Source organism: Cynocephalus volans, chromosome 9, assembly GCF_027409185.1.
Source record: "Cynocephalus volans isolate mCynVol1 chromosome 9, mCynVol1.pri, whole genome shotgun sequence".
Classification (NCBI taxonomy): Eukaryota; Metazoa; Chordata; class Mammalia; order Dermoptera; family Cynocephalidae; genus Cynocephalus; species Cynocephalus volans.
In genome coordinates, this window is record NC_084468.1 from 44,918,815 (window position 1) to 44,942,993 (window position 24,179).

Below are 24,179 nucleotides of genomic sequence, written 5' to 3' on the forward strand. Positions count from 1 at the left end.
CTGGGGGCAGGGGAAAATGGGGAGTGGCTGCTAATATATACAAGGTTTCTTTTGAGCGTGAAGCATAGGTTCTGGAATTAGGTAGTTGTGATGGTTTGCACTATGTGAACATACTAAAACCCATTTAATTATACCCTTTAAATGGATTGTGTGGTAAGTGAATTATATCTCAATAAAGCTGTAATTAACAACAACAAAAAAGCAGATAGAAGGAAGAAGTGAGAAGTGGAAGTAGAAGTAACTTAAGAGGGACTGAAATTGTTCTTCCTCACTCAAGTATATCCCTTATTTTTTTTTCACTCATTGTTATATCATCTGAAATTTTATCATTTAGTTTTGAAATTTATGTATTCAGCTCAGTCCCTGATCCTAATCTCAATTAACCCAATTAACCCCAAGGTAGAATTAGTATAGTTTATAGTTGTGAAACTGACCAAATATTTCTTTATACCCATTTCTTCAATTGGTAAAGAAATTACAAAGTAATTATAAGGTATGGATTCATAATCAAATGTACATTTTTTATGAAATAATCTTTATCCTAGTACATTTTTTTTATTATTCTTGTCTACAATTTTCAAAGCTTACTATTGAACATTTAAAAATTTTAACTCCCCAGTACACAGCCTGGTAAAATTTATTTGAGAGAAGCCTTTTATTTTCCCTGAGTGTCACTGTCAAAATTTCTTTATAGTCCTTATTAAAATTTCATTTGGAGAGCTATTGAGTGTATCTCATCCCATGGAGAAAAAAAAAATTTTTTTTCTAGAAAAAGCTTATAATTTTATTACATTTCTAATATTTTAATGGTGATAGAGAATTAAAACTTCTAAAAGAGTACGTCTGTTGGGGGAAGGAGCTCTGCCAAAAACATAGTAGTATCTAGCTTGGTACATCATTGCATTGCCCTACCTGAATCCCTATTAGAATTTGCCCCAGCTTCTTTGTGCCTGATTCATTGCTGAAGCCTCTGTTCTTCTTAAATGTTGTATTACACTGCCTCCATTTTTGTCATGTGTTACCTGTCCAAGTTTTGTCTAAACATGGAATACTATTCTGTGACATAAAAAGCGAGCAGAACTTGTTTTTGGCTACCTATAAGCTTATTTAAGCAGGAAGTAAATATACTGAAGAGTTATAGTTACATATTTTCTTAAGGCAAGCAGTAGAACAATGAAAATTTAAACGTTTTCAGTTTTTATCCTTTGTTTTGTTTTAGTTGGAGATTGTGTTATAAAATGCCACTGTAAGGATTGAGTCTATTTGTATAGAAAGTGCTTGACAGAAAGTGACATTTAGAAGAGATTAGCAGAAATCTAATGAGAAGAGCTCTGAACTTTGTCAACATCTAGACTTTTTTCTTACAAATGCTGCTAAATAATTCTGAGATTTGGGCCAAACCAGTTAATTGTTTTGTACTTTAATTTTCCTATCTGTGAAATGAGGTGATGGCTAATTTCCACTGTCAAAATTATAATTATTAAAAATATATTTAAAAAATTGCATTATAGTAGTAGAAGTGTGATTTGTTGGTTAATGGCCATATGCTTGAGTCTTATGGGAATGAGAGTGTTTTATTGTTGTATATAAGTTGTGTTGTGAAAGGACAAGTGCAGGTGTTAACTGGCCTTAAAAAAGTAATTTAAAAATTCATCAAAATTAAGCCTGGATCTCCTTATTAGTCTTGTATGAAGACAAATTTTTTTAATTCTTAAAATTTTATTTTTTATACAGTGAAGGACCCATATCTAATAAGATTGATGAAACAAAACCAGGAAGAAGCATATATGTTAACTGAACACAGTTAACGTGATCATACCACAAATCTGAGTTTCTTGGGCACCAAGGCAAAGAGAAAACAATATGTTAAAATTATAACTACCTGGCACGCAGTGGATGTTCAATCAATGTTTAGTATAAGTAAAATTGATTAAGTGCGCCACATAGTTTAAAAATGTAAAAAACTTGAGTTATATCCCACCATCAAATTTTAAATCATTAAAAAATTGTGGAGACATTTTTGTTCTACCTCCAGTGTTGAGTACCTGTTTTTTGCAAGGTATTAGGAATAACAGGGAATAAAACAGGCAAATTTTTTACCATCCTTGTTCTCACCATCCAGTAAAGACAATAATTTTAGGAAAGTTTGTCAGACATAGCTTAAAAATACCAGTATAATCTATCTGTACTTCTGGAAAGCAATACCTGACATACGTACTTATTTTTGTTGTTTGTAGTGCTAATCCTCCATCTGGAATTGAAGATGAAGCTGCTGAAAATGGTGTACCAAAACCGGTAACATAAGGCTTTGAAATATAGTTACTTACCTGTTTAAAATCTTTATCAGTATCTTCACAGTTCACTTAGCTGACGTGTAACATGACCTTCAGTGTCCTCTGTGATCTGGCTCCTTCTCACATCTACTTCATCTGGTGCCATCAAAAGCATATGTAGGAATTAGCAAGAAGAAAAAATAGTGGGATGAGACTTCAGAGGAAATACAGCATGTGAAAAGGCTTGATGTTTATCGCTTTCAAGGAACTGCGTGGTCACAGATCAACTGAATAGATCATAGGGGGCCTCATTTTCAAAGCAAATACTGAGTCCCGTAACCTGAGCTCGAATGTTATGGTTTTTTAGCAGTGCTTTTTTCATATATGAGTATGTGACAGTCCCTGACTCCATGGCCTGTTAAATTGGTATTTTGGGAAGTGAACATTGATCTTATGAGTATTTGTACATTTTAATCCTGTAAAATGAAGGAAATTACTATTCTGCAAGCTTTAACTTGTCTACAAAAAAGAATTTTGCCTAGGTGATTTGCTTATTTACTGTTAAGTGGTTAAGTACCAAATAGCCTTTTGGAGCCAAAATAAAATCTTTTCATAAGTGGCCCCACTTTTACTCACACAGATACAAGATAAGTTTAAACTATTTGCTTGCAGGGCTTTTTCTATGTGTTAATGAATGCCAAGAAAAATTGAGCTGCTCTTTTACTATGTGGTAATTTTTAATCATGACACCATGAATCTTACTGTTGGTTCCCTCTTTTTCATATTCTTTTTTGCCAAGAATTCCTCAAATACTTATTTTTTTATAATTTTATCTGTAGATATCTTAGTACCTAACCTTAGATACTTTTTTTTTCAGTAGGGGCAGTTATAAATAGTAAAAAAAATATATATATATATGTTGTCATTTACCAAACGATGATACTGAAAAAGGTTTTATTTCTTTATTCATAGACTTATCCCTTTTTATCGTGTAAAACATCAAAGTTAAGAGTTGAAATAAGTGGCAGTCTTATGAGCTTGTAACTTTTTTCTCTCAGACTAGATGGTGGCATTTTTTAGTTATTAATATTGAATGTTGAAATGGATTATTGAATATATTTTATGATGGTTTATGTTGGTGTAGAAAGTTACCGAGACTGAAGATGATAGTGATAGTGACAGTGATGATGATGAGGATGATGTTCATGTCACAATAGGAGACATTAAAACTGGAGCACCACAGTATGGGTAAGTTATTTTTAAGTAAGTAACAATTGTGTGAAAGCTACCTAGCAGAGACAGTGTGCTTATATCAAACTGTTAGTGGTTGATTCCATTGTTTTTATATTGCCTATCTCACCATGATATGAAAGAACTCCTGTTAAAATTTCGCCATGAAGAAAGACATTTCTGTTCTAACAGTTAAGTTAACTAATTAGGTAAAGGTACATGGAAATAGCAATTTTTGATTCCTGAATTTCAGATGTTTTTATAAAACTGTTAAGTACTATAAATTCTTTGGTTAAGGTTAGAAAACCTTAAATTACAATTTGTTCTGTATCATTCTTTTTTGTATTACTTATCCAAACCTGAGTTCAGGTTTTTGATGTTTATGTCCAATAGAACAATATCAAAAGTATTTATTTTTGCTTTTTATAGTTTTTTTTTAAAGTTAATTATCTTATAGGCTTTTTAAGCCATTGTCTTGGCCTCATGTTTTATATTCTGTAAAGTGGACCAAGTTAATGGACTGTGATTGACTCATTGGGCACATAAAGAATCTTACAGAAAGTTTGGAATGGAATGCATTAAAGTATGGATTGTGATTTTGTTATGGTAGTAGAATAGAGTCAATTTTTTTTTGTTTTCCAAATTGGCTGTGTAACATTTTGGCTTAATAGTGAATGTAGGTGTACCTTGGAGATACGGCAGGTTCAGTCCTAGAACATCACAATAAAGAGAATATGAAAATAAAATGAGTCACACACACACACAAAAAAAATAAAATAATAATAATAAGGTCTACACACATTAAAAAAAAATAAACAACCCCCCCCCCCCCCCAGACTGGCTATATAATGTGGTCATTATAGCTTGTCCATTGGAAACATAAAATAACATTGACTTTACTATAGTTCATTAAGCACCCTTATCTGGAATCAACTGATATGTACATAAATACTTTTGAATATTTCTTCAGTGGAGCTGTTTTTTCAAGTAATTTATTTTAGGAAGCTTAAAAGTAATTTAGTTGTCATAGTCAATTTTGCATTATAGAAATAACTACCCATGTAATTCAGAAATCCTAGCAGCTTTTTATGGAGCAAGGTAGACAAGAGAGACTCAGTTACTCATTTTAGGAGTGGATACTCTTAATGCGCTCTTCATGCCCACCTGGGAAAATAAATAATTTGTGTTGCATTTATAAGATAGTACCAGTAGGTCTTTCTGCTAGTAGACCTTTAACATGTGCATCATGCAAAAGGAACAGTTTTATATAAAACTAGTAACCATTGCATATTTAGTAGATATATCAAATTATTTGTATTTTCAAGGACATATAGAAGAATTTAAAACATGATTTTTTTGATTATTAATGTAACCAATTTTTTTGATAGGAATTGCATAGAAATATTAAATGTATACGAGCTTCCATGGTACTTTATTGGAGCTTTATTTCTTACAGAAATTTTCAGTTTCGTGAATTGTAGTTATGTTTGTACATGTTATCACCTTTAGACTCTAAACTCTTTTAAAGTAGAAACCATGGTTTATGAATTTTCCTGTTCTTCACCTTTTCATACATGTAGTAAGTATTCAGTAAATGTTTACCTAGTAAATGGACAGCATGTTAAAGGCACAGTTGTTTTTGAAGGTTCTCTCCCTTCAACATTTGATTACAAAAATTTTCAAACATTTTAAAAAGTTGAAGGAATTGACCTGTGAACGCTTACAAGTCACCTAGATTATACATTTTGCTGTTTTCTTTAACTCATATATCCTTCTATCCATGCCTTTACTCATTTATCAGTCCATCTTTCTTTTATGAATTTTATGCATTTCAAAGGTAACAGACCTTTTGAAGAGTGTAGAATTTGCTTAACCTCAATATCTCAAGGTATATCCCTTGAAAACTAAAAAAACCAGTAATAAAATAAAATTTGATAAATATTTACTTTGTTCACAGCATTTTCAGAAGCATATTTAAAGAACAAAGTGTTCAAGGAACAATATTAAATAGGTTTATTGTAAATTTTAAGAAAGTACAAAATAGCATTTTCTTTTTTTAGGTAAATGTTTTTGTTACAAGTTCATTTTATACATATGTAAGATATGAACAAACATAAATCTTCAAGTAGAAATAATTTATTTTGTATAGGGAAATCGTTTCTTAGCTATCTCTGTGAGATTTATTCATTTATTCAGTAAACACTTTTTAAAGACATAATTTGTCTAGCACCTTATTAAGTAGCGGAGATAGTGTGCTATATCAAACCATCACGTTGAGTCCATTGTTTTTACATTTTTCCATCTTACCATGATACCATAAAACTCTTTTTAAGATTTCGCCATGAAAATATTCCTTTCCTAAAGATAAAATTAACTAATTAGGTAAAGTTGCATGGAACCAGCAGTTTTTGATTTCTAAAGTTAATTGATGAGGGGAATACAAAAAATTATAAAACAGTTCTTATTGTCTTAAAGTAGTGAGGAAGACAGACATGTGAGCAAATATTTTCAATGCAACATGAGTACTGTACTAGAAACATGTACAAAGTGATTTGAAAGGTTTGAGAGGAGAGTTGTTCAAAGCCTACAGGTGTTGAAGAGATGATCCCAAAAGTAGTATTTGAACTTGCTTGAATAATTCTTGATACAGAAGGAGGACTGATGATTTTTAGGCAGGGCAGTGCTTAGACAGATGTCGTAGAGTCATGGCTTAGAGGAACTACATGGCTAGAGGATAAGGTAGATGAAAAGGGATGGTTGAAATCACTTATGGAAGGAGTTAGGATGTTTTTGCAATGTCATTGTGGAACCTTAAAAGGCTTTTAGGCGGGTGAAATTATTTGAAAATATAACTCTAGCAGCAGTAGTTGGGATGGATTAGATGGGGAAAAATTAGCTAATAGCTTGAAGTAGTTGTCCAGGTGAGATGATCTAAACTAGGCCAGCAGCAGTATAGTGATGAATGGGAAAACAAGGTATATTTGAATGAGTAGTAAACAACATGGGTAACTGTTTGGTTGTGGATGGAGAAGTACTTTAAGGTCTTAATGACTGTAAGGTTTCTAATTGAGTACATGTTGGAGGAGCAAGTTAAAATAAGTATATTTAACACATTCGTTTTCAAGTTCCTGTATAAAATCCAAGTATGCTGGATCTAGCACCTAGAGTGGCCTGACCCCCTCATGGGGTCTTCTGGACAGTATGTCAGATTTGCCTAAGTGCAATTGTCCACACAGCCAAGCTTCTCTACACACAATGAATATAAAGGTTTGGTGGCTTAAAAAAGAAAAGTGATGTTTTGAAAGGCAGAGTGGGGAATAGAAAGTAGCTAAGTGGGAAGCAAAGAAGCTCATTTATTGAACATTTATGGCTAAGCATTTTATGAATACCATTTTATCCTGTAGCAGTACTGTAAGAAGACAGTTTAGAGGCAGTCCTTGATTTCTGCACATTTGATTTTTTAAACTAGATATTTTGTACATCATGTATAGATAACCTCTAAGTTGCTTTTGCTGTGCTGAACTTGAATTGTTGAAATGTAAGCATCGTGAAGCCAGGAGCCAAATTTGTCCAGCTCTACATTCTCTCTCCTTAGCCTAGAACCATATGACATATTTTTGGTGCTCAATAAATATTTATTTAAGTAATCAGTCTGTAAGATGATTAAGCATTTCATGTTGGTAATGATATTACTATTTTACAGTAACAGTTTAATTTGGGCTACTTTATACTTTTTGCATTTATAGCAGTGAAGCTACAATTATTTGAATATTTTATTGCATTTGAATTTATTTTTTTAAAAGGAGAAAACAGAAAAATGACACTGCTAACATAACTAAACCTAAGTCCATAGATTTAGTACATTGGAGATAAAGGGTACAAATAATTATTATTGGGCAGACCAAAAGCAGTGAATTTTCATGTCTAGTCGGCTGAACTTGTGAGGGAAAAGAACCAAACTAAATAACATGAATGTAATTTGAGAAATATGTTATTGGATTCATTATCTGTTACTTGAGGTCTTACTAATATATTTTTGCTCAGTGGGAACTGGGTCTTCTTTACCCATTCCCCTCGATCTCCTCTCTAACCTCCCCATAACATGGAAGTCTATTTTATTCCTTTTTTTAAGAAGTCTATTTTAGTTAGTATATTTTATTTTCATACTCATATACAAGAATGCATTGTATAGAAAAGTAGAGAAATATCTGTAAAGCCATATTACAGAAAATTTATACAGCGCTCATGGGGTCTAAGTTACTTGGCCAAAGTTACATAACTAATAGTTGTCAGAACTTGTATTTGAATGTGAGTTGGTGTGACTTCACATTTTTTTCTTTATCACATTGTTTTAGTGTCAGAGGTTTTTGAGATGGAAACAATTCCAACTTTTAAAAATATACTTGCTTTTATCTTACGTTGAGCAATTGACATACTTTTAAAACTGAAAATGTTTTATAAAATGTGAGTCAGTGTCAGTCTATCCATTTACTATGTAGTTGTATAATTTATTTGTACAAATTGAATATATTACTGCTTTGTTTACTTTAAGTTTGTCAGGATAATTTTTTATTATTTTGTTTTTAGGAGTTATGGTACAGCACCCGTAAATCTTAACATCAAGACAGGAGGAAGAGTTTATGGAACTACAGGTAAAATTTGCATTTGCAGTGTTATCAATAGGAAAATAAGGCACATATCTTGAATAGGTCATAAATAGATTGTAATAGCTCTTTTTAAGAACAGTTTTCGACCAGATGAGGTTAATTCAAGAAGTTTGTAGAAAAATAGAATTGAAAGATAATATGAATCTTTCCATGAGCTTTTTGAAATACCCTGGTATGTCATGGCAAACTTTCTGTAAAGGGCCAGATAGCATATATTTTAGGCTGTGCTGGCCACATAGTTCTTTTTTTTTTTGCTTGTTTATTTTACAACCCTTTAAAAAGGTAAAAACCTTTTTTCACTCATTGGCTGTACAAAAGCAGTAATTTAAAATGTGGACGTTACCAACTTCTTAATGGTACAGGAATCCCTTATTTATAACTAATAGGTCCCTAATCTTTCCATCCAGTTTATCTTATAGTTACACCATAAAATTGGACTTTGCCTACTTTTGTTTATGGTAAATATTAGTCTAATGCTTTCTTTAGGACCCTTGCCATTTTTGTGCCAGGAATAGTAAAAAGGTGTTAATGTTTTCCACTTGTTTACGGTATCTCCTAGCTTCTTGATATTGAAGCTTTTTCACCATTTTGTAATTTTACAAAATAGGAACAAAAGTCAAAGGAGTAGACCTTGATGCACCTGGAAGCATTAATGGAGTTCCACTCTTGGAGGTAGATTTGGATTCTTTTGAAGATAAACCATGGCGTAAACCTGGTAAGATTATTGTGGATTAAATTAATTTCAAAAGATTTTTAGTGTGAAGTCAGCATCAGTTTAGAATATTATTTTTTCAATGTCATTTTTATTGTCTTAAGCCAATGTTGAGTAATAATTGTTTATATTATTCTTGCTGGTGGTCTAGCATTACTATAAATGTAGACTTGCATATTATTTATTATAATACCATTTCTAAAGGAAATAATTTTGATCAAAATTTTTTATAGTCTTTGCCACCAGCAATGGTAATTTTGAGAACTAGTAAAATTAGAAGAGGCGATAAGGCTGATAGAACTCTGAATCTATATATTTATAGTTTATATTTTTGATGTTGCATAAAAATAAAGTTGAAATATTGTGTTTCATCTTTAGGTGCTGATCTTTCTGATTATTTTAATTATGGATTTAATGAAGATACCTGGAAAGCTTACTGTGAAAAACAAAAGAGGATACGAATGGGACTTGAAGTTATACCAGTTACCTCTACTACAAATAAAATTACGGTAATTAATAAATATTCCAGAATATCACTACCTTTTCCCACTTTTACTCCCCAAATAAATCACTTTTTCCCTATAAAGGTGGTTAAATGCTATGTGATAGTTTAAAAATTTCATTCTCTTTTACCATGTTTGTTTTTTCCCCTTCCTTCCCTTTCAAAGATTCATATTAAAGATTATCTGATATTCTTAGTTTCAAGTTACAGACTAGCCACAGCTAGTTTGTCTTTATATGGCCTATTAATTAAAACTTACATTGTATCTTAATGGGGAATATGTTATTTAACTTAGGCCGAAGACTGTACTATGGAAGTTACACCAGGTGCAGAGATCCAAGATGACAGATTCAATCTTTTTAAGGTGAATTTTAGTAAATTATCCTTGGTTGCTCTCATTTTTTGTTCTTGAGTCTGCTCCCATGCCACTACTCAAGGGACAAGGTTAAAGTGGAAATAGTTACCTTTTTTCCAAGCCTTCAGCTTCCTGGTGACTTACAAATTTGCTGATTGTTGTTTTATCTTCACTTTTGCAAGCATGTGAATTTATATCCTATTATACTAACAAATGCCGAATAAAACTTCTTTGCTATATGTCATGATTTTGAGTCATAGTACATGTTTGTTTGTAGGGTGTAAAAGTTCTTGGCAACAAGTTAAGCTCTCATTGCAGATGCTCTAATTTTTATCAACAGAATTGGAGATATATTTTTTCTAATTTTCTTTTTAAAAAAATGGTAAGGAAGTGGCATACTGCTTATTATCTGTATGACACTGAAATCATTAGTGTAATGTCTCTTGTAGTTCAAGAATCTCAGGCATTCTCTTAGAGTCTCTAAGAACTCAACAGAATCGGATAAAGGCTTTGATTTTGTTAATTAATGCTTAAAAGGAGTAGGTTTATTTGAGGGACTTGAAGGTTGATATTACCACTTGGGTATCAAGTCTGACTTCTGGCTTCTCCATTCAATGGTATGATCATACACCTAGCCCAAAGACTATTATATTTTCATACTTCTTTTCTTAAAACCTGATTGTTTTCTCTTCTGTCTTTACCTTGATATTTGATTCTTATATTGAATGACACCGGGATAAAGATTGGGTGTGACTTTTAGATTGGGTTATATAGTCAGGGAACTATTGTGGGCTGGTAATGGAACTCTGTGCCCCTTTTGGGACTGCAGCCTGTCCACCAAAATACTGCCTCATGCAATGCATGTGCTATATCCGCAGATGTAGCTGCTCTGCTGGACACAGTTCTATATAGAGAATTTAATTTTAATTTACATCCTACTATGGGTAAGTATTTGGTTCTTGTTCTGTTGTAAATATTTTGAAAGTGTGTAATGATATCCTATTTTAAATGGTCATCAGGTTCTTTTGGTGATATTGTCTACTTAGGCATTGAATATGTTGTTACACTTGATTACAGTGGATAGAGAAGTTAGTTGTCTTGATGATGAGCTAGTTCATTTGCAGTGGTGCTTCTTATTTTCTTCCAATAGAAGTGAGAACTGCCATTATAAACTGTCACCTTCTGTATACTTTATTTTTTTGCTGTAGACTTCTAAAAACAATAAAAAGAAACTCCCGAGGGCTGGTCTCTCATTGAAGATAGCCATCATGAATATATATTTTATATACGTACTGTCTATCAAGAATTATTTTGAAGTTTCTTTTGGTTATGTGAGAGGAGTTCATTGACTGTTTCATTCTAATTTACTTGATTTTGAATAGATAAGGATAGGTGCAGTCTAACGGTTTTCTGGCCTTGATAATATGGTTAAATATTAACATGTCAGAAATACTGATTTGAAAATAGGGTGTGTATTTTAATAATGTGTGTGGCAAACATTTTTTGTTTATGTAATATTGTGGTCTGTAGGAAATGGTGGAAATAGGGCCATTATGAGAAAGACCTTAATCCTAATCTAGCCTACAAACATTTTTGTAGGCAATAAGAAGCCATTTGAAAATTCTTGATCAGTAGAATGGAGTGCAGATCTAGAAATGGCAGGAGGGTGGACTGTAGAATGTAAGGGAGGCGAGAGGCGTGGGCATAAAAGGGAGTCAGAAACCAGATTGGGAGCTGTTGTAGTACTGTAGGAATGAAATGAACTAGGGCCTGAACTCATGATGGTGAATGGGTGAAGGAACGGATTTAACAATCATAATTTAGGTTCTTTTTATATCTACTGCAAAGAAATTTTTTTTCATCCTTAGTCAAGTGAGAGACAAACAACCTATCAACCTCTAAGATAACTTTTTTTACTTTTCATTGTGTATATTTTCGACATAGTAACAAGTAGAGAGAATAATACAAATGAACCCCTAGATGCTTATCATACAGCTTCAGTGGTTATCAACATTTTGACATTCTTGAGGTAACAGCTTTTTATATACTTTAATATGAATAAGGTTTTCTTTCTAAACAAAATAAAAGAAGATGAAATTTAATAGGTATAAAAATAAACTCACTTAATTGGGTACAAGAACAATTGCGTAATTATGTAATTTGGGGTGAGGGACAGGAGAGAAGTGACTAGTGAGAATGGGTAACATGGATGTATAAGAAAAAATTTTCACAACCTTTTCTTAAAATATTTTTATATCCACATGTGCATGTGTGTACACATGCATAAGTTATTTTTTTTTCCTTTGGAATTATGTATGAGCTTTGTCACCATTGTTCTGAAATTTTACAGTTTTGTGTCTTGGTCTATTTTCATCCATTGTACCAAGCACTCAGTTGCACGCTCTTAATCTAGAAGCATATATTATTCACTTCTGGGACATTATCTTCGATTATTAATTTACTTTTTCTCTTTTTTCTTCTCTCTTCTGGACAAATAAATATTGGACCTCTTATACTGGTCCTCCAATTTTCTTATCTTTCCATCGCTTTGTTTTCTTCAGCCCTACAACTCTACTCAGTTTTTCATTTCTGCTGTTAAATTTTTAATTTCCAAGAAAGTTTTTCTTTATAATTTAATTGTAACATCCTGTTCTTGTTCATGTACGTAGTAATGCAGTATCCTTTTTTCCCTCTAAGGATATTAATGATAGGTTTTTTTTTCTGTTAGGTTTTTGAATCTTCTTTCGAGAAAAATTGAGTTGATTTTTTTGTTTGTTATTTGTGACTTCTGACTTTGACTTTTCTCAGATGTTTGTTGATTGTTGGCCATACACTCATAAGAGTGGGCTACTAATTAAAAGTTGATTAGAAGTTCTGGGCATGTGAATAGAACTTGTTAACTGTAGGCTTTACTGTAGTGCTAGGCATTTTTCACATTTCACTGATGTCCATATCTTTATGTTGTTTTTCTTTTTTTTTCTTTTTGTTGTAATCTGATTTTTTCAGAGAAGACATTCTAGTATTCTGCCTAGAGGGTATATGCCTAACCGATTCAAATGTTCTGGGCGCTGGAGTTGTCAATTCCTGAACCTTTTGCGGTCGTGCCATGAAAATCAGTAATGTCTTTGCTTTCTCTAGGATTCAGATTTATTTTGGTCTGCACAGTTACTGTTTTTTCATCTGCTTTCAAAGTCCTAAATTTTGTAGCTTCTTAATTTTTTTGTTTTTGTGGGTTGAGACAAAATTGTGATAATTCATTTATGGTTTTCTACTTTTACTTTTTTCACTCTAACGTTATATGGTGTTTTCCTAGGTTATTAAAATTATTTGGTAAATATTTTAAATAGTTACATAATCTGTTATTTGGGTATTCCATAATTTTTTTACATACTATATTGCTTGTAATGGTAAACTTTTATAAATGATGCTATAATGGGCAGCTGAAGGATATTTTAAAAAATAACTCCAAAATTTTTGGTACAGTAGTAGTATAACAGTGAATATTTAGCTTCTCAAGGTTACAGACTTCAGTTTAGTTTTGTTTGGATTTGTAAGATCTGACATGAATTTGTTTTTAGAAAATCAGTCATAGTATCTTACAGTCATTTTTTAACATTAGGTCATGTGAAATAATCTTATTATGTTCTGGTTAGACAAATTTTTAGTCTGTGTAATCCTGAGTACAACATCTGAAGACAAACAAGTGGATAATGATAATGCAGATTGACTAGGAGGGTTTCCAGAATGGTGAGGATTTTCAGAGTTGATTGGTGTAATAAGTATGTCATGAAGAAATTAAGGAAAAAAGAAAAGTTAGGAAACACAAGCAATTTTTGCTTGTTTAAAAATCTAGCCTGTCTTTCTGATACCTGCTTTAAACTTTCTCCCTATTATAGATACTCTTCCATCTGTGTTCTCCTCTCTCTTTCTCTTTTACTTTCTCTCTCACTTCTTTTCCCAATCTTCCTCCCTTTCTTCTTCTCAGTTTTGAACTGAGTGTCTATGTTAGGCTTGGGTGGGAAAGGGAGGTGGACATAATAGATATAGACCTTGTAGTATTGGAGTTTATCTGTCTTAACGGGAATGATAGGTATTAATTAATCATGCAAAAGATTATAAACTCCGTGTCCAATGGAGGGCTTTGAAGAAGTGACATTTAAGCTGAATCCCAAAGTCAATCAAATAAATATTTAGTAAGTATTTATTGCATGCCAGATACTGTTTTTTAGGCACTTCGAATACAGATTTATGTTGGACACAGCCCATGTCTTCAAAGATCCTGTGTTATAGTGGCAGCAGTCAGTAATCATACAACAAAATAAATAACTTCAGATAATCATACTATTGAGAAATTTTATGAAGAAAATAAAAAATAACTACATGAATGAGACTGGGAATGGTCAGGGAAGGCCACTCCAAGGAGATAGTCGAATAATATGTGCATGATTAGAAGGAGAAGGCCATGAAAAGATGTGGGGAGAGAGTATTCCAAGCAGAAAGAACATCTAGTACAAAAACCCTGAGAAAGGAATAGTTTACGTTAAAAAGAACAAGAGAAAAGACTGGGCATAATAGAGATGAGTTGGGGAAGAATAGAGGAAAACAAGTTTAGAGAGGTAGGCAGGGCCCATGCCATGTAAGTCTTTGTAGGCCATGTTAGGAAGTTGATTTTATAGTTTGCAGTGGGAAGCTATTGGAGAGTTTTGTTTAGGGGAGAGATATAAATTGATTTACACTTTTAATAAGATTGCTTTGGCTGTGTACACAAGATAAATTTTAGAGAGGTACGAGCAAAACTGGAGAGAGAAGTTAATTTAGCAGAACAGTTGATATGTGATGGTGGATTTGACTTGGGTTATAGGAGGGGGCATAATGTTAAGTGATGGAATTTGGTATATATTGTAAGAGTAAAGTTGACGTATTGGATGCTGACATGTATTAGATAATTCCTAGGGTGTTTTGTTTTTCTTGAGCAACTTGGTAGATAGATGATGGTATCATTTATTTATATGGAGAAGACTTGAAGAGGATCAATTTGGGGGAAATCAGAAGTTTTGTTTTGGCCATGATAACTTTAGACGCATAAGAAGTTGGTTATAAGTTACTGGTATTTGGGGAGCAGTTGGGACCATAGTGTCAACTCTGAATATTCCTGACATCCCCAGGCAGACTAATGTGTTTCTTTTTGTGTTCCCATGGCATTTTTTATCCCATAGATATTGTTTTCATAGCATTTATTGAATTGGTCTAGTTGTTTGTGTGTCTGTTTTTTCCTAAGTTCTGAGATTCTGTTGTGTTTCTCTCTGTAGCTTCAGTTTCTGGTGCATAATAGATATTTAATAAATGTTTGATGAATAAATCATGTTTATTTCCTTTATCACCAGATCCTGTCAGTTTTATCTGTCAAGCGTCTATCAAATCCATTTCTGTCTTTTTTATCCCCATTGCCTTAGTGCTGATCCTCAACATCTCTCATTAGGATCAGTGCATTTTAAATGGATTTTTTTTTAAGCAGTGGAACTCATTTTCAGACAAAATGTAAAACCCTAATTATATGAAGGTATCAATTAGGAGTTGAGTTGGGCACTATTAGTAAGAGATCTGCCTATGATGGCTTACATACACAAGGGTTTCTTCTTTTCACATAATGATTAGTTGGGAAATGGATGATTTTTGGATTGAATCAGTGGTTCAAATATATCAGAGTCAAAGATTCTCTTGGCCTTTGCCTCATGGAGAAGGAGACCAATGCTGAATTTAGAAGAGGCAGAAGAATTAAAATAGGGTATAAAATGTGGTGTGATGTCAGTTAATTGCAGGACAAATTGAACTTATTTGTTTAAATTTAATAATTTGATCATTTTAAGACAGGAAGGTGAGTATAAAAGCAAACACGCATAAACAAGGCATTTCACTGGTGCAGATGAGTACGACTGGACCACAGTCAAAGGATCTGATAGGAGCAGAAGGTATAAGAAATTAAGTAGATATGTGGTTTGAAAGTTAATGTAAAGAGGGAGAAGAAGTATTAAGAAGACAGATGACTGACTTCAAGCTTCTAGGTCTGCTGAACTGATAGTATAGTGGTACTAAACTCAGGATAATGGTGACGGGAAAAGGGGAGAGATGGTATAGATGTGCAGGAGCAGATTATTCACATTCATGTTAAAACAAATCACAGTCTGAATAGAAAATGGTCAGAATGACTAAAATGGCCGCTGATTGTTTTCTCAAATAAAGGTGGCGAACACATAAGGGAAAAATTCTTCAAGGCCTTTCTTGAGCTCTGAAACATGAATTCATAACCAAGTCTCTTGGACTTATTTGTGGTGATCTGGGGGAGTTTATGAAAGTCCCAAAGAGTTATAGTTTATTAGACAACTAAGTGGCATTAATGGGAACTTTTTGATAGTTGGAACATTTTGATCCCATAATCCATCTTTGGCGCCTTTCACCTAATGCTGTCTTAAATAGGTAAATTTTAATAAACATTCAGCAACAAAACATTCTTCATATTTAACTTCAAGTCAGATGTTACAGACTTATTTTAACATCTTAAGTGCATCATGTTTGAGTATCTATTAAATAAGCTAATAACCTTTTTTTTTTTTTTTTTAGGTACAGCAGGGAAGAACTGGAAATTCAGAGAAAGAAACAGCACTTCCATCTACAAAAGCTGAGTTTACTTCTCCTCCTTCTTTGTTCAAGACTGGACTCCCACCAAGCAGGTTAGTTAGACAGTTGTAACTCAATTGTTGTAAGGTATTGGTATCTTACATTGTATTTGTGCTATGTTAAGTATAAAAGTTCTGAATGTTCTACCAAAAAACTGGAACATTCTACCTTGTTTTAGCACAAAACAAATTCTTTGTGAAAAACTCTTCTGGGTGTTGGTCCATCTAAGAAAACCTAGGTAAGCAAGAAATGAAGCATGGTGTATAATTAACATGTATGTATAAAGACACAACAATCTGACTTTCAGGAGAGGCAGTAACAACAGTGGTCTTGCTGTTTTCTGTGCTTATTATTCTTATATATTTATTGGACTTCCTAAGTCTAGATCTATTGGCATAAATGTGTTTTGCCGATTTTAGTAAAAGGTGTAGAAATTTCAGTGTGGAAAAATTTTCAAATTAAGACTCTTTCTTTTCTTTTGTTGATGTGATAACACCTAACTTTGCATTCCATAAGGTACCAGATGTAAAAGGCAAATATGCTGGAAAATGTCCTTTTTACTTAAGTGTGACAAATGGTTACCCTGTTACACATTTACCAGGAAAATGGTAAAGGATAGGCTAAGACTAGGGAAATTTGATGTCAGCCAGTTAATCTTGTGTTAAGTAAAGTTGACTTAAGTCTGGTCCTGAAACAAGTCAGTAACTCAACTGTTACTAGTTCTCAGCCAGATTATTTACCTTTTGTGTTGTTTAAATTTATTTCATACAGTTTTTTTTTTTGTTATTTTTCAATTTTGTATTATTGCAAGATATTACATTTCATAATATACTTATACAGGAAGAGACCTTATGGGAGCATCTAGTTTAGCTCTAAGATTGAGATTCTTGAAGGTTTCAGCACAAATTAAATGTTATAAAGTGATCCAGGATTTTTATGGTTAGTCATAGACATACCTAAATGTGATTGTTTAAACTAGGTGAAACCTCAGAAAATGTTTGGGTAAAGACTTTATCATAGCTAAGGAATATTGATCATTGTAATATGTAGTATTCTTTTGGTTTTTAAATTTTTTAAGAGGTCAACTTTCATTCATTGTGTTTATGGTGTTCTGCGGTATAGAGTGGTTTTAAAAGCTTGGACTCAAGTCACACTTCTCACGTTCAGATATTGGCTCTGTGACTTACTAGCTCTGTGTCCTTGGGCAAATTCTCTCCTTATGCCTCAATTTCCTAATCTGTAAAATGTAGTTATAGTACTACCCTCACAGTGTAGTTATTACACTGAGTGGATTAATTTATATAAAGTGTTTTAGAATTGTTTTGAAATAGTCTATAGATGTTTATTATTCTCATGATTAAACTATTTAAAAATCAATAGCAGTTTTTCGGTACTTTGCCTTTTGGTTTTCGTTTGTTGGTTTTCTTTTGTTTTTTAATTGAGCCAGATTATATCGACGCTTGTGCTATTATAAGGGCTTAGGCTTTTTCTATGAGTAAAATAAATGGGGAGTCATGGTTGGATTTTGAGCAGAGCAATGAAATAATATGATTTAGATTTTTAAATTTTCAATTTAACTGCTTTACTACGAACAGACTACAGAGTGATTAAGAGTGGAAACAGGGAGGTCAGTTAGGAGGTTGCAGCAATTATCTAGGCAAAAGATAATGGTGACTTGTACCAAGGTGGTAGTGGAGACAGTGAGAAGTAGTCGGATGCTGGATATATCTCAAAATGGATTGGACATAGAACGTAGAGGAAAAAGTCAAGGATGAGTTTAAGGTTTTTGTTCTGATCAACTCAACTTAAATGATGGATTTACCATTTATTGAAATGGAAAAGAATACAGTAGTGGGTTTTAGAGGAGAAGACCAAGAGTTTAGCTTAGGACAAATTGAGATGCCCACTAGATGTACAAATGGAAAATTTGAGTAGGAAGTTGGATGTATGGATCTGGAGTAGAGGGGAAGAGTATTGGCTGGAGATATAAATTAAGGATGATCATTGTTTAAATAGTACTTAAATGAAGCTATGAAATGGAATTAGACCATAAAAGAGGTAAGTATTGGTAGAGAAATGATAAGAGGACAGAGCCTGAGGACACTCATTTGTAGGTTAGAAAAAATAAGAATGAATCAGTAAGAGGAGACCACTAAGGAGGAATGAGTAGTGAAGTAGGAAGAAAACCCAGTGTATGTCTTTAAAAAGATGTGTTTTAAGAAGGAGGAATCATCAACTATCAAATATTACTGGTTGATCGGTCAAGAAGAAGAAGACTGATAATGACTATTGTATTTTAAAATGGGAAGGTTATTGGCAGTCCTGACCAGGATCATTTTTAGTGGTATAAGGTGAAGAAAATAAAAGACTTTTTGGAATGGGTTCAAGAGAGAGTGGGAGGAGAGGAAGTAAAAAGAGAAAATACGGGCAACTTGTCAAAGACAATTTTCTTCTTTCTGTGGGAGACAGAGAAATGTACAGTATTTGGAGGGAAATGTGGAGTTAGGAGAAGGTTTTTCAAAGTGAAAGAAATTTTAGCATTTTATATAATTATGGGAATGAGTTACTACAGAAACTGATGATGCAAGAAGTGAGAAGGGGCAGTTTGTAGAGCATTGTCCTTAATAAGGCCAGAGGGGATGGGATGTAATATGCAAGTGGTGGAGTTAGCCTTAACTAGGAGCACAGACAATTCGTTCATAGTAATGGGAGGGAAGGCAGGATACAGGACACCAGTGCAGGTGAGTGGGTAAATACTGGTAATGGGAACAACTGAAAGTTTTCTTCTGGTTGCTTTCATTTTTCCCAGCAAAATAAGATGCAGACTTACCTGGTGAGAGTGATGATAGTGGAAAGGGGTGTTGAATGAGAGGACAGGAGAAAGTTTGAAATAGTCTTTTGGGGATGTGTGAATAAACTAGGGGAAAGAGTAGGGCTACAAAACAGTAGCTGGAGGGAAATGTGGGATCAAGAGGGCTTTTTTTCAGAATGGGAGAAATTACAGCATTTTTTATGTGCTAATGGCATTAAGTTAGTGGAGTGAACAGTTGATGACACAAGGAGAGAAACAGTACAGTAGTTTCCCCTCATCCATGGTTTTATTTTCCGTGGTTTCAGGTACCCACTGTGTAGTAGAAGATGATATTTTGAGACAGAGACCACATTCACATAATTTTATTACAGTATATTGTTATAATTATTCTATTTTATTATTACTTACTGTTAATCTCTGAATGTGCCTAATTTATAAGTTAAACTTTATCATAGGTATGTACATATGAGAAAAAAAACAGTATATATAGGGTTCAGTACTATTTACAATTTCAGGCATTACCTGGGGGTGCTGGAACATATCTCCCTCGATAAGGGGGGACTACTGTATATTTTCAACTTTTCTTGAGGTTAATGGCCATGGGTTTAAAATGAGGCAAGTCAACTTATTCCAGTGTGTTTCTCTTACCCTTGTCACGTATGCAAGTGTTCATGAAGAGTTACTAGAGTTGGATTTGACAGGGGCTGAGGTTATATGAGGCAAATGTGAAAAAGAGATAGAGGAGCCAGGAATATGAGAGTGTATTCAGGTTGTGATTATAATGATGGACTATGGATCTAAGGAGAGGTGAAGGGACAGTAAGAAGAGATGGATAAAGAGAGGTGGGAGGGCAAAGATAGATGAGGTACCGTAAAAAGGAGGTATATAAAAAAAAAAAAAAAGTAAAAATTAGCAGGTCTATCATTTCTAAAGAAAAAATGATTAGTTACTTCTACAACCTATAGAAACATACCTAGCATGTCGGTACTGTCACTTTTGTTTATAAAGGACAATACCCATTACTCATTAGGAAAGTTTGTTTTCTGAATTCATCTTCATTTAATCAAAAGGATACTTCAAAGTCATTGTGAAATATTTCCCTAAAAAAATTTGTGGTTTTTGTTTGTTTGTTTTACTCATTATATTTATGGAGATTGGATAGACATTGTTGAAAGTAAAATTTTATTCACTTTAGGGAGAGACAGTAATGTCATTTTTTAAGATGTAGTAGAGGCTGCACAGCAGATATTTAAGAGTAATGAGCTGTACTACTGACCTAAGCACTATATTTCCATTGTTTAGAATCTTAGGTTGCCTTATTAATGTATAGATAGCAGTTGACATATTTGCACAAAACTTTTGTTATTTTTTTTTGTACTTTATCAGTAGAAATGCTGGGTTTCTAATGTTCTTTACTGCCTGGCAAATTGACATACTTAAGTAAAACGTTATATTTAATATTTATTAGAATGTTTTGCTTAATCTTTAAAAGTTTTCATATTAACTTTTTATGAAGTACACTCATACAGAAAAGTGATATCAATGCACCGCTTGATAAATTTTCACAAGCTAAACCCACGCATGTAAATCCTGTTACACCCTTTTCATATGTTTTCATTTTTTTAAATGTTTTATTTTGACCAAAGTTCAAACTTACAAAGAGTTGCAAGAACAGTACAATAGAACTTCCTTATACTGTTCACCCAGATTCACCACTTAACTAACATTTCGTTATATTTGCTTTATAATTTCTCAAAAACATTTTTTTCTGAATCATTTCAGTGTTAACTGTAGGCGTCATGCCCCTTTACCCGTAAGTACATCAGCATGTCTTCCCTATGAATAAGGACATTGTTATATAATCATAGGGCACAGTTATCAAAGACAAAATCTAGTATCAATACTTTTATTTAATATAGGGCCATAAGTTTTGCCAGTTATCCCAGTAATGTCCTTTGTGGCATTTCTTTTTCTCTCTGATTTAAGATTCAATACAGGATCATTCATTACAATTAACTCTCTCTCTCTATATATATTTTTTTTGGCAGCTGGCCTTCATTTAACTCTTTTACCTCTCTATTCTTCTTAAATCTGGAATAGCTTCTCAGCCTTTCTTTGTGTTTCTTGACGTTGAATTTTACAAGAGTATGGTCCAGTTGTTTTATAGATTGTCTCTCAATCTGAGTTTGCCTGATGTTTTCCTATTAGATTAGATTATGAGATTCTAATCTCATAATTAGGGCAGAAATAAGTGATCTTCTGTCCTCAGTGCATCAGCTTGGGGATACATGATGTCAGTTTGTCTCATTGTTTTGTTAGTGATGATGATAACTTTAATCACTTAGTTGTGGTCGTGTTCTTTGGGTTTCTGCTGTATAAAGTTACTGTTTTCCCCTTTGTATTTAATAAATAATTTGTGGGGAGACTGTATAAATACTCTGTTCCTCTTCAGACTTTCCAAAAATTTTAGCATCCATTGATGATTTTTACTATAGTCAATTATTACTATAATGGCCGCAGAATAGTGATTATCTAACTTTTAGTTCTCTTAACATTTATTAGTTGGCATTCTACTTTAAAAATAAGCTTTCCTATACCCCCACTTTCTTATTATCACTTAGCCTCATTAATTCTTATTTTATGTGTGACAGTGTGTGTATGTGTGGCTTATAGATACAGTTTATTTGTATATGTGGTATATAAACCATATATATGATTTATATATACTGTAATTCATTTTTATGTTCAAATTGTTCCAAATCAGTGGAATCCTCTTCAAACTGGCTCTTGTGTCATTTTGACATGTCCCATTTTTTTTTTTTTTTTTTGCGGATTTCTTGACTCTGGCATTACTAAGATGTACCAAGATGTTCTTATCTTGTACTTTCCCTGCCTCTTACTTAGAAGCAGCCATTTCAAGTCACCCTGAATTTTTTTAGTGGGAAACAGTAATTAAAAATTAAGATCAGGGTGCTGGCTGTGCTCATTGTACTGGGCTATCATTATTTCCCGGCCTTTTCAGAACTTAGCTAGGAAGAAATTAACAATATCAATATGAAATTGCCTTATGTATATTCTTTTTATAAAATTTTAGTCATGAAGTCGTCATGTTTCTTTTACTTCCAGTTCAACACCCACAGGGTTCTTACTTCCCTTCCCCTTTTCTATATTGCATCTCCTTTTCTCACAATGAGAACCTGGATCCCAACAAATTCAATATATATATATACTCGTTTGATTAATCTTAAAATACACACAAAATAGATTCACAGCTTTTACACTCAGTATTACAAAAAATAGACCTATTATATACAGTTCAAGATTTGTTTTTCTTTTTTCTGACTGAGGGTATATAGTCAAAAAATTGTGTTCAAAAGTTTCCTTCAGAGTGGTTAATCATTCAAAATATAATTTGGTTCATTGTATCTGTTTGTATCCAATTTTAGCATTTCTTTTTCTCCGTGCTTAGTGATTTTTTTTTCCTATATAAAACATTTAACATAGTTCCAAAAGCAAGGCTATTCAAAGGTACATAGACATTTTCCTTTATTTTTTTCACTCCTGTTAGTAATAGATTTCATTTTATTTAGCTTCCTGTTTATTCTTCTTGTGTTTCTTTTTACATGAATAAGCAGATACTTAAACATATGTATTTTTCCTCTTGCTTTGAAAGAGCATATCAGTCCTTTAAAGAACTGGAAAGAGCGTAAATAGCTGAAATTTTTATGGAGTATGCCACTGGGTATAAAATTCACATTTTTAAGAATTTTACTTTGAAAAGGTTGTTACTTTGAAATGAAATTTTTATAAAATATATATTTAGTATAGGTTTTTATGAAACATGTCAGTGTTGCAGTTAACTGGTTGCACTAACAATACTTATATCTGTATTAAAAAATATAGGGAAAGAAATACTGGAATTTTGAATAAGATTTTGTGAAACTGCAGAAATTAATGTTATTAATTCGTAGAGGCACAGAAATTTATTTCTTGTTAATGTATTGTAATCTGAAGTCAGCCCTTGGTTTTCTTATTTTTGCATTTTGACATCATGCTGTGTTGGATAATATTTCTAAAAATATTCTACAGCTAATAAAATGTTAACACATCTGTATTTAAATACCACTAGTAGTCTTAGTGCCACAAGAAGTATTATTTCTCTGACTTGAAGACAATTATACTATAGGAACATGCTAAAGGGATTTAGAAAAAGCATGTTAAGAAAAAAAAAACAGAACAAGGGGGGTTAGAGACAACAATATGTAAGAAAAAACATAGAAAATTTATCTCACCAGAAACAGCACCTCTTCTCAGTCTCAGACAAGTACTGCCTCCAGAAAAGCCAATTCAAGCGTTGGGAAGTGGCAGGATCGATATGGGAGGGCCGAATCACCTGATCTAAGGTAAGGCTATTTTTAAACATTGGATACTCCCTGGATGTTTAGCTCATCAGTGTTGCTTTGTCTTATTAGTAAAATAATAAATTTTGACTAGACTGTACCATATTTTTACCCCCCATGTTATGCTTTTTCAGGGTACAGTTGAGGATTTTTTAGTTATCTCATGAATCAAGACCTAGCAGGTATCTTGCTGCTCTTTCTTCTGGCCTTTTGTAATATATAATAAATTGTACTGAACTACACCAATGGGTGCTCAGTGAATGTTTTTCCTCCCCCTTGCTGCATGTTAATTCTTTTTTCTCATATCACCTCCTGTAAAATAAAATAAAATAAATCCCCAGGTGCTTTTCAGTGCTTACTGAATAAAATTAACCTTCTGAGCCAGTATTTAGGACCTGTAAAGTTTGACTCCACTGAATCTTCCATGTCTTTATACCCAACTACAATGCATAAACCTGCTATTCCATGAAGGAGGTCTACCAGCTGTCCTGGTATATATTATTTTCCTTATTCTTTTTATGCTTTTACTCATTATCTACCCTCCATAGAATTT

At 32.9% G+C, this 24,179-nt stretch overlaps 1 protein-coding gene across 11 annotated transcripts in view; it reads left to right on the forward strand.

The window, feature by feature from the left end:
- The window catches only part of FIP1L1 (factor interacting with PAPOLA and CPSF1), a 63,553-nt gene that overhangs the window by 2,968 nt on the left and 36,406 nt on the right, over positions 1–24,179 (forward strand). For 3 of the 11 annotated variants that reach the window (XM_063107778.1, XM_063107767.1, XM_063107768.1), the window contains 8 exons: positions 2,238–2,295; positions 3,418–3,521; positions 8,091–8,155; positions 8,778–8,885; positions 9,261–9,391; positions 9,680–9,748; positions 16,358–16,467; positions 23,522–23,629. In XM_063107778.1, the coding sequence (XP_062963848.1) occupies positions 2,238–2,295; positions 3,418–3,521; positions 8,091–8,155; positions 8,778–8,885; positions 9,261–9,391; positions 9,680–9,748; positions 16,358–16,467; positions 23,522–23,629 (753 nt within the window). The remainder of the gene's footprint in view (positions 1–2,237; positions 2,296–3,417; positions 3,522–8,090; positions 8,156–8,777; positions 8,886–9,260; positions 9,392–9,679; positions 9,749–16,357; positions 16,468–23,521; positions 23,630–24,179) is intronic. The other 8 variants (XM_063107776.1, XM_063107769.1, XM_063107771.1 and 5 more) reach the window with 3 other exon arrangements.